A 12,760-nucleotide genomic window follows, 5' to 3' on the forward strand; every position below is an offset into this window, starting at 1 on the left:
CAAAGACATTTGGAACTTTGGGCTCAGTGCCTATTTAATGAGAATAGGGTCAGTGTGTTGTAATGAATAGAAAACTGATTTTATTGTATTCCATTTGTGTGTCGTGTGGCAACCTATTTCAATATTAGAAAGATCATCTACTAAAAATGATTTCTGCAGTTATCCGTGTATACAAGTAAAAAATTTCGTTCCTGTTAAATTAACACTTCATTAAAACATCAAACTCAAAGCTCAACAAATACTTTTTATGTTGTGTTCCAGGACAGAAAAAAAAAAAAAAATCCAAAATTTAAAGAACAGATCGCCAGTTATTCTAGTCCATCACAGTCAGGTTTCTCAGTTCTGGTTTTCTTTTTTTCTTTTGCTGTGCTCTCTGTCACTGGAAACATCTTAAACCAATTTCAAGGGCTACACCTGAATAAACATGTTGTAAAAGTGTTTATGTATCGAGGTGGGTCAGTTCAAGGTATGGTATTTGGCTGGAACTTCTAATTTCTCTTTTTACAGCAAAAGGGCTGCCAGAAGGAGGAAGTCTGAGCTGAATTAATACATTTGTTACAGTGGAAGTAGAATGGAAACTACTCTGACCACAAATCAAACTGCCTCTTTCATTTATGCCAGTGATAGAGTTTTTCTAAGAAATATAGACTCTGGCATGGAGCCACTGTAAGTTTGCATTTAAAAGAGAAACCCATAGGCTTATTTGTTTAAGGTTTACTGCTCTGATTATTTTGAAGTTCTTTCTCTGCTAGGATGGAGTGGAGTGGCATTTGGGAAGGGAGCGGCTATTTTCACGTTTGTAGGAATGTAACAAGTTTTCCCAATGAGCGATTGTTGAGGACACCAGTGAATGCTGTCTGCATTGACACACATGCATTTTTTCAACCAATATCTCCACATTTGAAGGACTTCTGTGTCCCTTGCAACAGCTGCACCACCTCACTTAACACAGTCTCGTTTTCTGATGGTAGAAGGTCCCTGCACGATACAAGTATACACAAAAGTGTTTATGCTGCCAAAATAAATTGTGTTAAGAGCAAGAGTTTATTTGCTAAAATGCCACTGATGCCATTTCAGGGACTTGATTTCTTTCTTCCAAGGTGGGTTAGGTCTTATAATGCACTGAAGCTGCTGCACAGTCTTGACTGAATAAATATTTTAAGAAAACTGGCACATCCCTCCAGGGGCAAGGCACAGCCAATCATGCACGTATTTCTAACCACATGATATATTACTCTGAAAAGATTGGTAACTTTTGTATCTGGAGTAGAATTTGTTTTTGCATGAGCTTTGAGTAATTTTCAACTAAATGTACAACTTAAAGTTAAATACTTCATTCTCTCTGGGTAATTTTCACTGAAATTTTTATCGGTCAATAGTTTTCTTTATATATATGCACATACATACATAAACACACACACACACATATATAATTTTCTGGGATATTTATTTTAAATGAGAAGATCATAACAAGAGTGAATTGTAAAATGTATAACAAATGCCTAACTCCTAAGGTATTTGTGAAATCAAATCAAATAATGCATGGAAACCACTAAGAAAATTGCCTATCACAGAGTCAGAAAGTATCATGGTAGATGCCAGTGGCTGCAGGTGTTGAAAGAGATGGGGAAGGGGGACGGGGACTAGCGTTTAATAGTGACACGAGTTTCAGTTTAGGAAGGTGAAAAATTCAGGACATGGATGATGGTTGGAGTTGCACAACAGTGTGAATGTACTTAGTGCCACTGAACTGTGCAAGGTATGGTTAAAATAGTATATTTTATATTAATATTTTGTGGCTTTTATCACAATAAAAATATTAAAATAGAAAAGAATACCTAGTGTACATAGCAAGTGCTCCAAATGCATTTGATGTTGTTATAGTGATGAGTATTATTTTTGCTACTCCAATGGGAGAAGCACGTGATCAACATCTACTTCTAGTCTCTAGGGCAGCTGACTTCTCACCCACTATAGCGCAGACCCTGTGCACACTCCTTTTCTGATAAACACCCACCGCAGTGGACTCAGAAGGGTCTAGGACACAGACTGCTTTAGACTAAGCTCATCTGGAATTTTTCTCCTTTCTGAGCATTTCCAGGCTTGATTTGCATCCTCTGAAATCCTTTCAGTAAACATCATTCAAGTGTGTCCAAGCGCAGAGAAAATTTTGAAGTTTTCATGTTTGCTTCAAAATCCTCTACATAGAGAAAGACCTGGTGCTTAAAGTAAAGCTCCATGCCCAGCAGGGGCCTCTGGAAGGTTCTTTGAAGTGCTTTAAGTGGATCACAGCTTTGTAAAGTTTGCTGGGCACAGGCCCGAAGTGAGGAGGGGTTTATCAACCCTGGAAAGTCTCCAAAGAAGCAGGGAAAAGTAGAAACACCCAGCCAGCTATCCAGCTTTAATCACACAAAGGAAAATTATAAGGCATTTAATGCAGAAGTGCCTGTAGCTAATATTTCTGAAATCACTGGTTAACACGGACATTTCCAGCCTAATGGTGGTCAAGCCATTTAGAACGTTACCAACTTTCAGGTCTGAGAAAGAGCCCAACAGTGAAGGCCTGGGGGTGTTGTGTGGCTAAAGGGTGATACGAAATGGAAAGCCAAGAATGGATAATCGTCTGTAACAGTACATTTTCCACGTTTATGAGATTCTTTGGCCCGCAAATAAAAGGTTCTGACGGTGTTTTCAAACATTTACCTTTTTCCACGGACCCTCTGAGCTCACCCCTCAGCAGCTGAACTTCATCTCTTCTTAATAAACCCAGTGCCCCTTCCTTGGTTCCAGGTCACAGCATCAACGTGAAGTCGGCCGGCCTCGTGGGACGACATGGGCCTCAGTCAAAACAGCCATTCATGGTGGCCTTCTTCAAGGCAAGCGAGGTACTTCTCCGATCTGTGAGAGCAGCCAACAAGAGAAAAAATCAAAACCGCAATAAATCCGGCTCTCATCAGGACTCCTCTAGAATGTCCAGTGTTGGAGGTAAGATAAAACCAGAGCTGCAGTTCTGCACAGAGAGTTATGGGGTCGTATGTTGCAAATCAAGTAGCCACAGTAAATTTACCCCCTGGTATACCCTCATTTGGTCTATTAAATCATCCAGCCGTGTTTCTCGCATCCCCCAATTGTTTCATTAGCAAATCATTCAGCAATTCATTTTAAAGTAAGTGGGACTTACCTAAATCTGCTGAAAGATGCAATTCAAATTCAAATCAAGCTGGCAATAATAAAATTATTAAATGGCTACATCAACAAAAGCTAGTCCAAACTGAACTCCACAACTTGTGAGCTGACCTTTCCCAGGAATCTCACATGGATGGGTAACAAGTAAATTCAAAATAAAAATATTCCTTTGGTACTTAAAACAGTACATGTGAATCATGAGCTTAATTTTTCTGCCAAAAGAAGCAGGGTAGATTGTATGGAAATTAAGTTAATATTTATATTCCCATTAATTATTTAGAGAGATGTTATGTGGATAATTTGCTTTGAGTGTGTGTATACATATACATGCTCATATGAAATCAAACAAAATGTTGTAAATGCACAGTTGATCCCACTGTACTTGCAATTTAATCTATTAATTGATAGATAAAAAATACACTTGATCTGAACTTATCTACATGATAAAATCTGAAGTAGTTTAATTATATACTTTGTACCAATGAGTACCTTGTTTAGTTCAGTTGCAAACAAATTTTTATAAGCTGTTCTTAGATGAAAATGATGGCTATTTTATTCCTAGGAATTGTCTTATCTATGAAAAATAAACCTATTTGAAGGAGAAAACTTGCCCTAGAACATCGCTAGTTAGTACGAAGTGTTTGGTCATTTGTAAAATGTGTCTTCTTCTGTGTCGATGGCCACCATATGCAGTGTACTTGTGAGGCACCATGAATGAGCTGGTGAACAAAACAGATATGACCTCTGCATAGGTATTTCAGCAAATACGAATGTTTTGCTCTTCCAGAAAGACACATCCACACAGTGTTTGCCATTAATGATTATAAATGAAACAAAAATATATAGAATTTTTTTTGATCCTGGGACTCTTAGCAAAAATACTAAGTGGAATTCACTGGAACCCTCCTAGAGTGAAGGCACAGGAGAAGTGTGTTAGAGAGAAGTCTATTTTATGTATCTAGCAACAGAAGCACAGGGAAGGGTTCTATGAAATTGCATTATAGTAAATTACATTCTACACAGAAATCATGCTTTAAAATAATTTTCCATCAAATAAGCTTCACTGTCTTTTTCACTTGAAAGTAAATGTGATATTAGTACCTTATTACAAGGCTATTTTATAAAGATCTTCACAAGATATTTAGTTTGGCAAAAATTTTAATTGCTTAATATGAAAGATGGAGAAAAATAACTTTCTAAGAACTTTTCTTCCTTGTAAATACTAGCCTGTCAAAGTTGTATATTTTTCTTTTCATATAGAATGGTTCTGAAATGGGTTGAAATGTTTTTAATTTAATGTAGCAGATTGCATTAAGAAAAAGATTTGTTAAATCTTGAATAGAACAGTAAATAATTTTTGAGAAAATTTCAAAGGGAAAAGTCACCTGCGTATTATTAGAGCTGGTAATGACTCTGGCAGAGGCATTGCAGCAAATGAAATCATCTAAGTCTTTCTCCCTATTGGTGAAATCTATTTATCTTCCCTTCCTGACCACAGGTAACAAATGTGCTTCTATAACTAGAAATGAATAAAACACATGAAGCAGAAATCACGTAACTTTTCACCAGTTTCCTAACACCATTTAGAGTACAAAATTATTCTAATATAGACCAATATTTTCTTTTCAAAAAGTGTGTCATTGGCACCCATTTCTGTGAAATATGTAGTAGGTGGTTTTGGAACATGTTCATATTTTGATAATAAGAAGAAAGAAAGTAGTTGGTCTGTGTGTATGAGACTTAACCTTTCAATAGGTAGTAATCAAGCAGACGGGAAAAGTTCTCGCAGGATTTGACCCAAAAGACAGGGGTTTAATATAAACATAAAATCTGATACTTAGGAGACTTGAAATGCTAGTGAAATTTTAAAATTATCCATGATTGAAACACTGTGTGAAGATGCTGTAACTAAGAAAGGGGGTCAGTAGGGAGAATGGAGAGATGTAGTAGAAGTTTGCTTGGTTGCATTTTTTTTTTGTTTTTGCAAAGTATATTCTCAAATGTTAAAAATCTCCAACAGTGCAGAACCCAGGTCATTCTTGCTGTCTTTACCTCATCCCTTTCTTCTTTCAAAGAGTCCTGTCTTCTGACTTCTTAGTGCCCTTTTACTATTCTGTGCCCCTGTGGGAGAACCTAGAACAGTGTCCAACACAAAACAGCAACTGCACCAACACACATTCAGGAAATTAACATGGTCACTGTCTGGGAGAACCAGCTTCCTTTTTCAGCTGTGCATATATAGAACCACTGCCCGTAGACTTTCTGCCGAAACCCTCTGTCTTTGCTGCTCTTTAGGTTTTTAGCAAGAACTTTGAGCAGACACTTTGTGAGAGATGTTACTTACTTCACAATGAGCCACCACAGTTGATTTTCCTTTGAACTTGGGTTTAGGGGAAAGGAAATGTAGGCAATAGCTGAATATTAACGTTACCACCCTTTGGGTTGGAGAGGCACTAAGTTGATAAGATTTTAAAGCACCTACCAAGAGCAAGATGCTATTTGAAGGACTATATCAGTATGCAAAAACAATAGAGCATTCAAAATTTAAAGTATTTGCAAGGCACAGAGCAAGTTCTTGTTTACTGCAGAACTGCTTGAAAAGGTGCTTATCACAAGCTTGGTATCACGACCACTGGTGCCCTGCCTGCAACTCCCAACTCTGACAGGTGCTATATCTTGCCTAATGGATACAATGTAAAGTCATTCCTCTTGGACAAACATTTTAATCAAAACCAGAAAGAACAATCCATTGAAATTATTTGTTTAGAGTATGTTGTTATATAATTAATACATAATTTTATTTTTTAAAAATAATCACAAATAAAGCTAAAATTCTCCTTTAATCACTTAATTCTTTTAAGATAAGTTATGCTGATATACTGTTATCAACATAATACAAGTACTTCCAAGTTTTTTCCTCCCTATATGCGTCACTTTTGGAGAATATGATTTTATCATGTGTTATATAGATACATATTCTTTTTCAGATTCATTTCTCTTATAGGTCATAATAAGATACCGGCTATCGCTCTCTGTGTGGTACAGTAGGTCCTTGTTATTTATCTGTCTTATATACAGTAGTGTATATCTGCTGATGCCAAACTCCTAATTTCTCTCTCCTCTTCCAGCCCCCTTTGGTAACTATTAGCTTGTTTTCTATATCTAAGTCTGTCTTTGTTTTGTACATAAGTTAATTTGTATCTTTTTTTTTTTTTTTTTTTAGGATTCCACATATAAGTGTATCACATAATATTTGTCTTTCTCTGTTTTACTTATTTCACTTGTATGATAGTCTGCAGGTCCATTCATGTTGCTGCGAATGGCATTATTTCATTCTGTTTTATGGCTGAGTAATATTCCATTGTATCAATACATGTTTACTACTTCTTTTTTTATCCATTCACCTCTTGTTGGACATTTAAATTGTCTCCGTGTCTCAATTTTGTAAATAGTGCTGCTATGAACACTGGGGTGCATGTGCCTTTTCAAATTATAGTTTTCTCACTCAGAAGTGGGATTGCTGGATCGTATGATAGTTCTATTTTCACTTTTTAAAGAAACTTCCAGACTGTTCTCCATAGTGGGCACCAATTTACATTCTCCCCAACAGTCTAGGAGGGTTCCTATTTTTATGAACTTTTTTAAGAGCAGTTAAGTTCACAATATTGAAAGGAAGGTACATAGATTTCCCATGTACTCCCTACCCCACAAATGCATCATCTCCTCTGCTATCAACACCACTCACCATGGTGGTGCATTTCTTACCAAAGATGAACCTACACGGACACATCACAATCAACTACAGTCTATGGTTTACCTAATGTTCACTCTTGGTATCATATAGTTGGTCTTATGGATTTTTTAAACAACATATTTCAACCATCTTTCAAATTAGTGACTTCATTTTTTTATACTGCTACAATATATTCAACACTCCTTTTTTAAATTTTATTTTATTTTTAAACTTTACATAATTGTATTAGTTTTTCCAAATATCAAAATGAATCCGCCACTCCTTTTGTCAGAATTTATTTAGTCATGTCACTCTTAAAAAGACATTTTGGCTGTTTTTAAATTGGGGCTTTCAAAATCAATGCTGCAGTAAAAATCCTGCAAGGCTGCACCAGTGAGAATGGTTTTAATCCACATGGTTTTATAGTAATTAACACTAAAAGCTCTGAATATGCAAAATTTTGAAGATCCCTTCTCAAATAATAGTTAGCTTGTTACCTAGATCTAGTTCGATCCATCTTTTTATCTATCTATTCATCTGTGTGTGTGTGTGTGTGTGTTCACGCGCACACTCAGTTGTGTCTGACTTTGCAACACTATGAAATTGTAGTCCTCCAGGCTCCTCTGTCCATGGGATTTCCCAGGCAAGAATATTGAAGTGGGTTGCCATTTCCTTCTCCAGGGCATCTTCCTGACCCAGGGATAGAACCTGTGTCTCCTGCTTGACGGGTGGATTCTTTATCACTGAGCCACCTGGGAAGCCCCATTCATCTGTACCTTTATCTTTCCTTCTGTCATTTAACCCTGGGTCCACCTCTTAGTAGCTGTGTAATCTTGGACAGGGCATGTTACATCTATTTCTTCATCTGGAAAGTGAGAACATTAATGATACTTGCCTCACAGAATAAAATTACATGAGTTGCAAGGATTAAACGAGTTAATGGGTATAAAGAATGGAGAACACTGTGTATACTTATTCAGGGTTAAACATAATCATTATTACCAAATTATGGTTTGATTTTTCCAAACTGGTGCCTAAAGAGTTCAGACTTTTGCATCCGTACCCATTCCGCTGATCACTTATTGTCAAGTTTCTATCTAGAGAGAATTCTAGAGATGATATGTCTGGGTGTGGTTTATTGCAAAATATTTATTCATTGTTAAATGAATGTGTCACAGTGTGACACAGCATTAACTGCATGATCATGCAAGATGGGTAGCATCAGAATCTTGCTTCTGAAAAGGCATTCCCTTAGACAGTGGCAAAGATGTGCATGCTAGTAATTATCAGGAGATCAATTCTACTAGAGTAGGTACAAGGAAGTGTGGGAGCAGTAAGGATAGAGCATGATTCCAATGAGAAAAAATAGATACTTTTCATAAATGGAGGTGAAGCCATTTCAGAACTTATATGCAGTTACAGAACCACATAGCAGTGTCTGATGGCCATGGAGTGCTAGTATTCTTGTATGAGAGCAGTGTGATATCAGCTAGAAAGTTATGCAGGGACCAAGTCATAATGGTCAGTAACTGTGGTATTTCCATGCAGGCATTTGGAAAAAGGAGTGTCACCATCAGATACGCATTTTTAAAAAGTTCAATTTGGCATCAGAAAGAAGGATGGTATGCCAAAGGGAGAAACTGGATGCCAAAATATGATTAGGAATCTAGTCTAACCCTCCAAGCAATGAAGATTATAGATTGGAGACAAGGGAAGTGGGATCCAAAATACATGGAATGGAGTTAGCAGGACTCCAGAGATGGGGGTGTGAGTGGAATATGTAAGGCGCACGCAGCCTTGAGCCCCAATGGTTAGATGAAGCACAAGACTCGAAGCTGAGCACAAGTCAGTAAGCTGAGTGCTTACTAGAAACTGGAGTAAGAGAGAAACATTAAGGATGGATCCTCCACTGGGAACATTAGTACTTTAAGTAAAGGCAAAAGAAAAAGAGCAATTCCATCAACAAGGCAAAAGACTCAAGGTCAGAGAGCAAAGAGGAGTCAGGGATGAAGGGTTATCCTAGGCCCAAGTTCCCAGAAAGGATGTTGGGGGAGTACGAGGTACCCAAGAGTGCAGAGGACTCTGATAGGTTAACTAGGCTAGAGGGTGGTCGCTTAAAGGGAGTGTGGACAGATTCAATGTTGGGTAGGAGTGAGAATGAAAGAAAATCAAGAAATGTATTTATTAAATTTTCTGGCTTGAGCCACTAGATCCTATTAACCAAGTAGAAGGAATGGAAAGAGTATGAGGTCAGAAGCCAAAATAGTGAGTTGGAGGCATTTGAGAAACTTTCATGCAGAGACATCTTGCAGGCATTTGGAGACAGGTTTGTGGATGGGTTTTTATGTCAACAAGCTCTAAGGTGAGCACGTCCTCTGCATCATCCACAAAGACACATTTTGAGCAGAGTCAAGCGAACACACCAGACAGTTATTGTGTTGTGGTGTCTGTTCTGTGTCACACATTTGTACACAAATCCCTACACAAATAAATAACTGTGACTCCTACTGGGTTATATGTCAGTTCGGTGAGGGGTTCATTGGATGTGGGACTTGGGGATTAAACCAGAGTAGCAGTAGCATTTGAAATGCCTCATCTTTGGGAGTGGTGTTATTTATTTGGGATTTATCATGATTTTCTCTACCCCAAAGGCCATGTCAAAATTTACATTATTGAATACTCCAGTAACACTGCACCTGCCACTTTATAGGCACGTCATGCCTTCATTCATTTGACATTTTCATTTTCTATTAATTAATGAACTCCTGCAGCGTGGAGACTGATGTCTGTGACCTCCCCCAGGGTATTAAGCAAGAGATGTTGATGTCTCTTCCTCTGTTTTGAGACACAGCATCTCGTTCTATTTGGCTAGGTTAAGCTGTTGATTGTTTAAATGTTGAATTCTATTTTGGACTTTTTTTTTCTTCTCTTACAGATTTAACCATATTTTATTCCTCAAAGACACTAACACCAGACTTTAAAAAAACAAAGAATCCTGTACCTGTTTGTGGAGTTTTTTGGATATTCTTTTGTGCTCTTCACAGCTTACCTAGCATGTGTCCATTTATCTGGTGGTTTCTTCAGGGACTAGTGGACAAACCATTGAGGCCCTGTGTAGACCTCAGAAGTTTTATTTACCATGCATTTCACTTTTTTCTAACATAAAATGAATTTTAACAAATCAAACTAAGACAAAGGTTAAATTTGTATTATTGAAATGAGAAGGGGGAACGGGAAGAAGGCAGTCAAATAGTATAAACTCCCACTTGTAATAGAAATACTAAGGATACAACATGATAAATATAATTAACACTGTTGTATGTTAATATGAATGTTGTTAGAAGAGTAAATCCTAAGAGTTCTTATCAGAAAACAAGAACATCTTTTATTTCTTTAATTTTGTGTATATCCGAGATCACTGTTCAGTAGCTAAGTCGTGTCCGACGCTTTGTGATGCCATGGACTGCACCATGCCAATCTTCCCTGTCCCTCACTGTCTCCTGGAATTTGCTCAAACTCATGTCCATTGAGTCAGTGATGCCATCCAACAATCTCATCCTCTGTCGTCCCCTTCTCCTCCCACCTTCAGTCTTTCCCAGCATCAGGGTCTTTTCCAATGAGTTAGCTCTTCGCATCAGGTGGCCAAAGTATTAGACTTGATCTCCAGCATCGTCCTTCCAGTGAATATTTAGGGTTGATCTCCTTTAGGATGGACTGGTTTGATCTCCTTGCTCTCCAAGGAACTCTCAAGAGTCTTCTCCAGCACAGTTTGAAAGCATCAATTTTTTGGTGCTCAGCCTTTATGGTCCAATTCTCACATCCATACATGACTACTGAAAAAACCACAGCTTTGACTATATGAACTTTTGTTTGCAAAGTAATGTCTCTGGTTATTAATATGCTGTCTAGATTTGTCATAGCTTTTCTTCCAAGGAGCAAGCGTCTTTTAATTTCGTGGCTGCAGTCACTGTCTGCAGTGATTTTGGAGCCTAAGAAAATAAAATCTGTCACTGTTTCCACTTTTTCCCCATTTATTTGCCATGAAGTGATGGGATCAGCCCTGGGATTTCTTTGGAAGGAATGATGCTAAAGCTGAAACTCCAGTACTTTGGCCACCTCATGCAAAGAGTTGACTCATTGAAGACTCTGATGCTGGGAGGGATTGGGGGCAGGAGGAGAAGGGGACGACAGAGGATGAGATGGCTGGATGGCATCACCAACTCGATGGACGTGAATCTGAGTGAACTCCGGGAGTTGGTGATGGACAAGGAGGCCTGGCGTGCTGCCATTCATGGGGTCGCAAAGAGTCAGATATGACTGAGCAACTGAACTGAACTGATGGGACCAGATACCATGATCTTGGTTTTTTGAATGTTGAATTTTAAGCCAGCTTTTTCACTCTCCTCTTTGTCCCTCATCAATAGGCTGTTTCATCCTCTTCACTTTCTGTCATTAGAGTTATATCATCTGCATGTCTGAGATTATTGATGTTTCTCTTGGCAATCTTGATTCCAGCTTATGATTCATCCAGCCCAGCATTTCCCATGATGTACTCTGCATATAAGTTAAATAAGCAGGGTGACAATATATAGTCTTGACACATATTGACTCCTTTCCCAATTTTGAACCAGTCTGTTGTTTCATGTCTGTTCTAACTATTGCTTCTGGACCTGCATACAGGTTTCTCAGGAGGCAGGTCAGGTAGTCTAGTATTCTGATCCTTTTAAGAATTTTCCAAAGTTTGTTGTGATTCACATAGTCAAAGGCTTTAGCGTAGTCAATGAAGCAGATTTCTTTCTTTCTTTTAAAATTTTATATCCTGCAACTTTACTATAATCATTGATTAGTTCTAGTAATTTTCTGGTGGAGTCTTTAGGGTTTTCTATGTAGAGGATCATGTCATCTGCAAATAGTGAGAGTTTTACTTCTTCTTTTCCAATTTGGATTCCTTTTATTTCTTTTTCTGCTCTGATTGCTGTGGCCAAAACTTCCAATATAAAATCAACACACAGAAATCCCTTGCATTCCTATACACTAATAATGAGAAAACAGAAAGAGAAATTAAGGAAACAATTCCATTCACCATTGCAATGGAAAGAATAAAATACTTAGGAATATATCTACCTAAAGAAACTAAAGACCTATATATAGAAAACTATAAAACACTGGTGAAAGAAATCAAAGAGGACACTAATAGATGGAGAAATATACCATGTTCATGGATTGGAAGAATCAATATAGTGAAAATGAGTATACTACCCAAAGCAATTTATAGATTCAATGCAATCCCTATCAAGCTACCAACAGTATTCTTCACAGAGCTAGAACAAATAATTTCACAATTTGTATGGAAATACAAAAAACCTCGAATAGCCAAAGCAATCTTGAGAAAGAAGAATGGAACTGGAGGAATCAACCTACCTGACTTCAGGCTCTACTACAAAGCCACAGTTATCAAGACAGTATGGTACTGGCACAAAGACAGAAATATAGATCAATGGAACAAAATAGAAAGCCCAGAGATAAATCCATGCACATATGGACACCTTATCTTTGACAAAGGAGGCAAGAATATACAATGGATTAAAGACAATCTCTTTAACAAGTGGTGCTGGGAAATCTGGTCAACCACTTGTAAAAGAATGAAACTAGAACACTTTCTAACACCATATACAAAAATAAACTCAAAATGGATTAAAGATCTCAACGTAAGACCAGAAACTATAAAACTCCTAGAGGAGAACATAGGCAAAACACTCTCTGACATACATCACAGCAGGATCCTCTATGACCCACCTCCCAGAATATTGGAAATAAAAGCAAAAATAAACAAATGGGACC

The 12,760-nt window shown here is 37.7% G+C and overlaps 1 protein-coding gene across 1 annotated transcript in view; it reads left to right on the top strand.

Moving 5' to 3' along the window:
• Positions 1 to 12,760, top strand: part of BMP5 (bone morphogenetic protein 5) — a 145,185-nt gene that overhangs the window by 117,740 nt on the left and 14,685 nt on the right. Inside the window, exon 4 of the mRNA XM_027524820.1 lies at positions 2,791 to 2,985. Within this exon, the coding sequence (XP_027380621.1) occupies positions 2,791 to 2,985 (195 nt within the window). The remainder of the gene's footprint in view (positions 1 to 2,790; positions 2,986 to 12,760) is intronic.

Source organism: Bos indicus x Bos taurus, chromosome 23 (genome assembly GCF_003369695.1).
Source record: "Bos indicus x Bos taurus breed Angus x Brahman F1 hybrid chromosome 23, Bos_hybrid_MaternalHap_v2.0, whole genome shotgun sequence".
Classification (NCBI taxonomy): domain Eukaryota; kingdom Metazoa; phylum Chordata; class Mammalia; order Artiodactyla; family Bovidae; genus Bos; species Bos indicus x Bos taurus.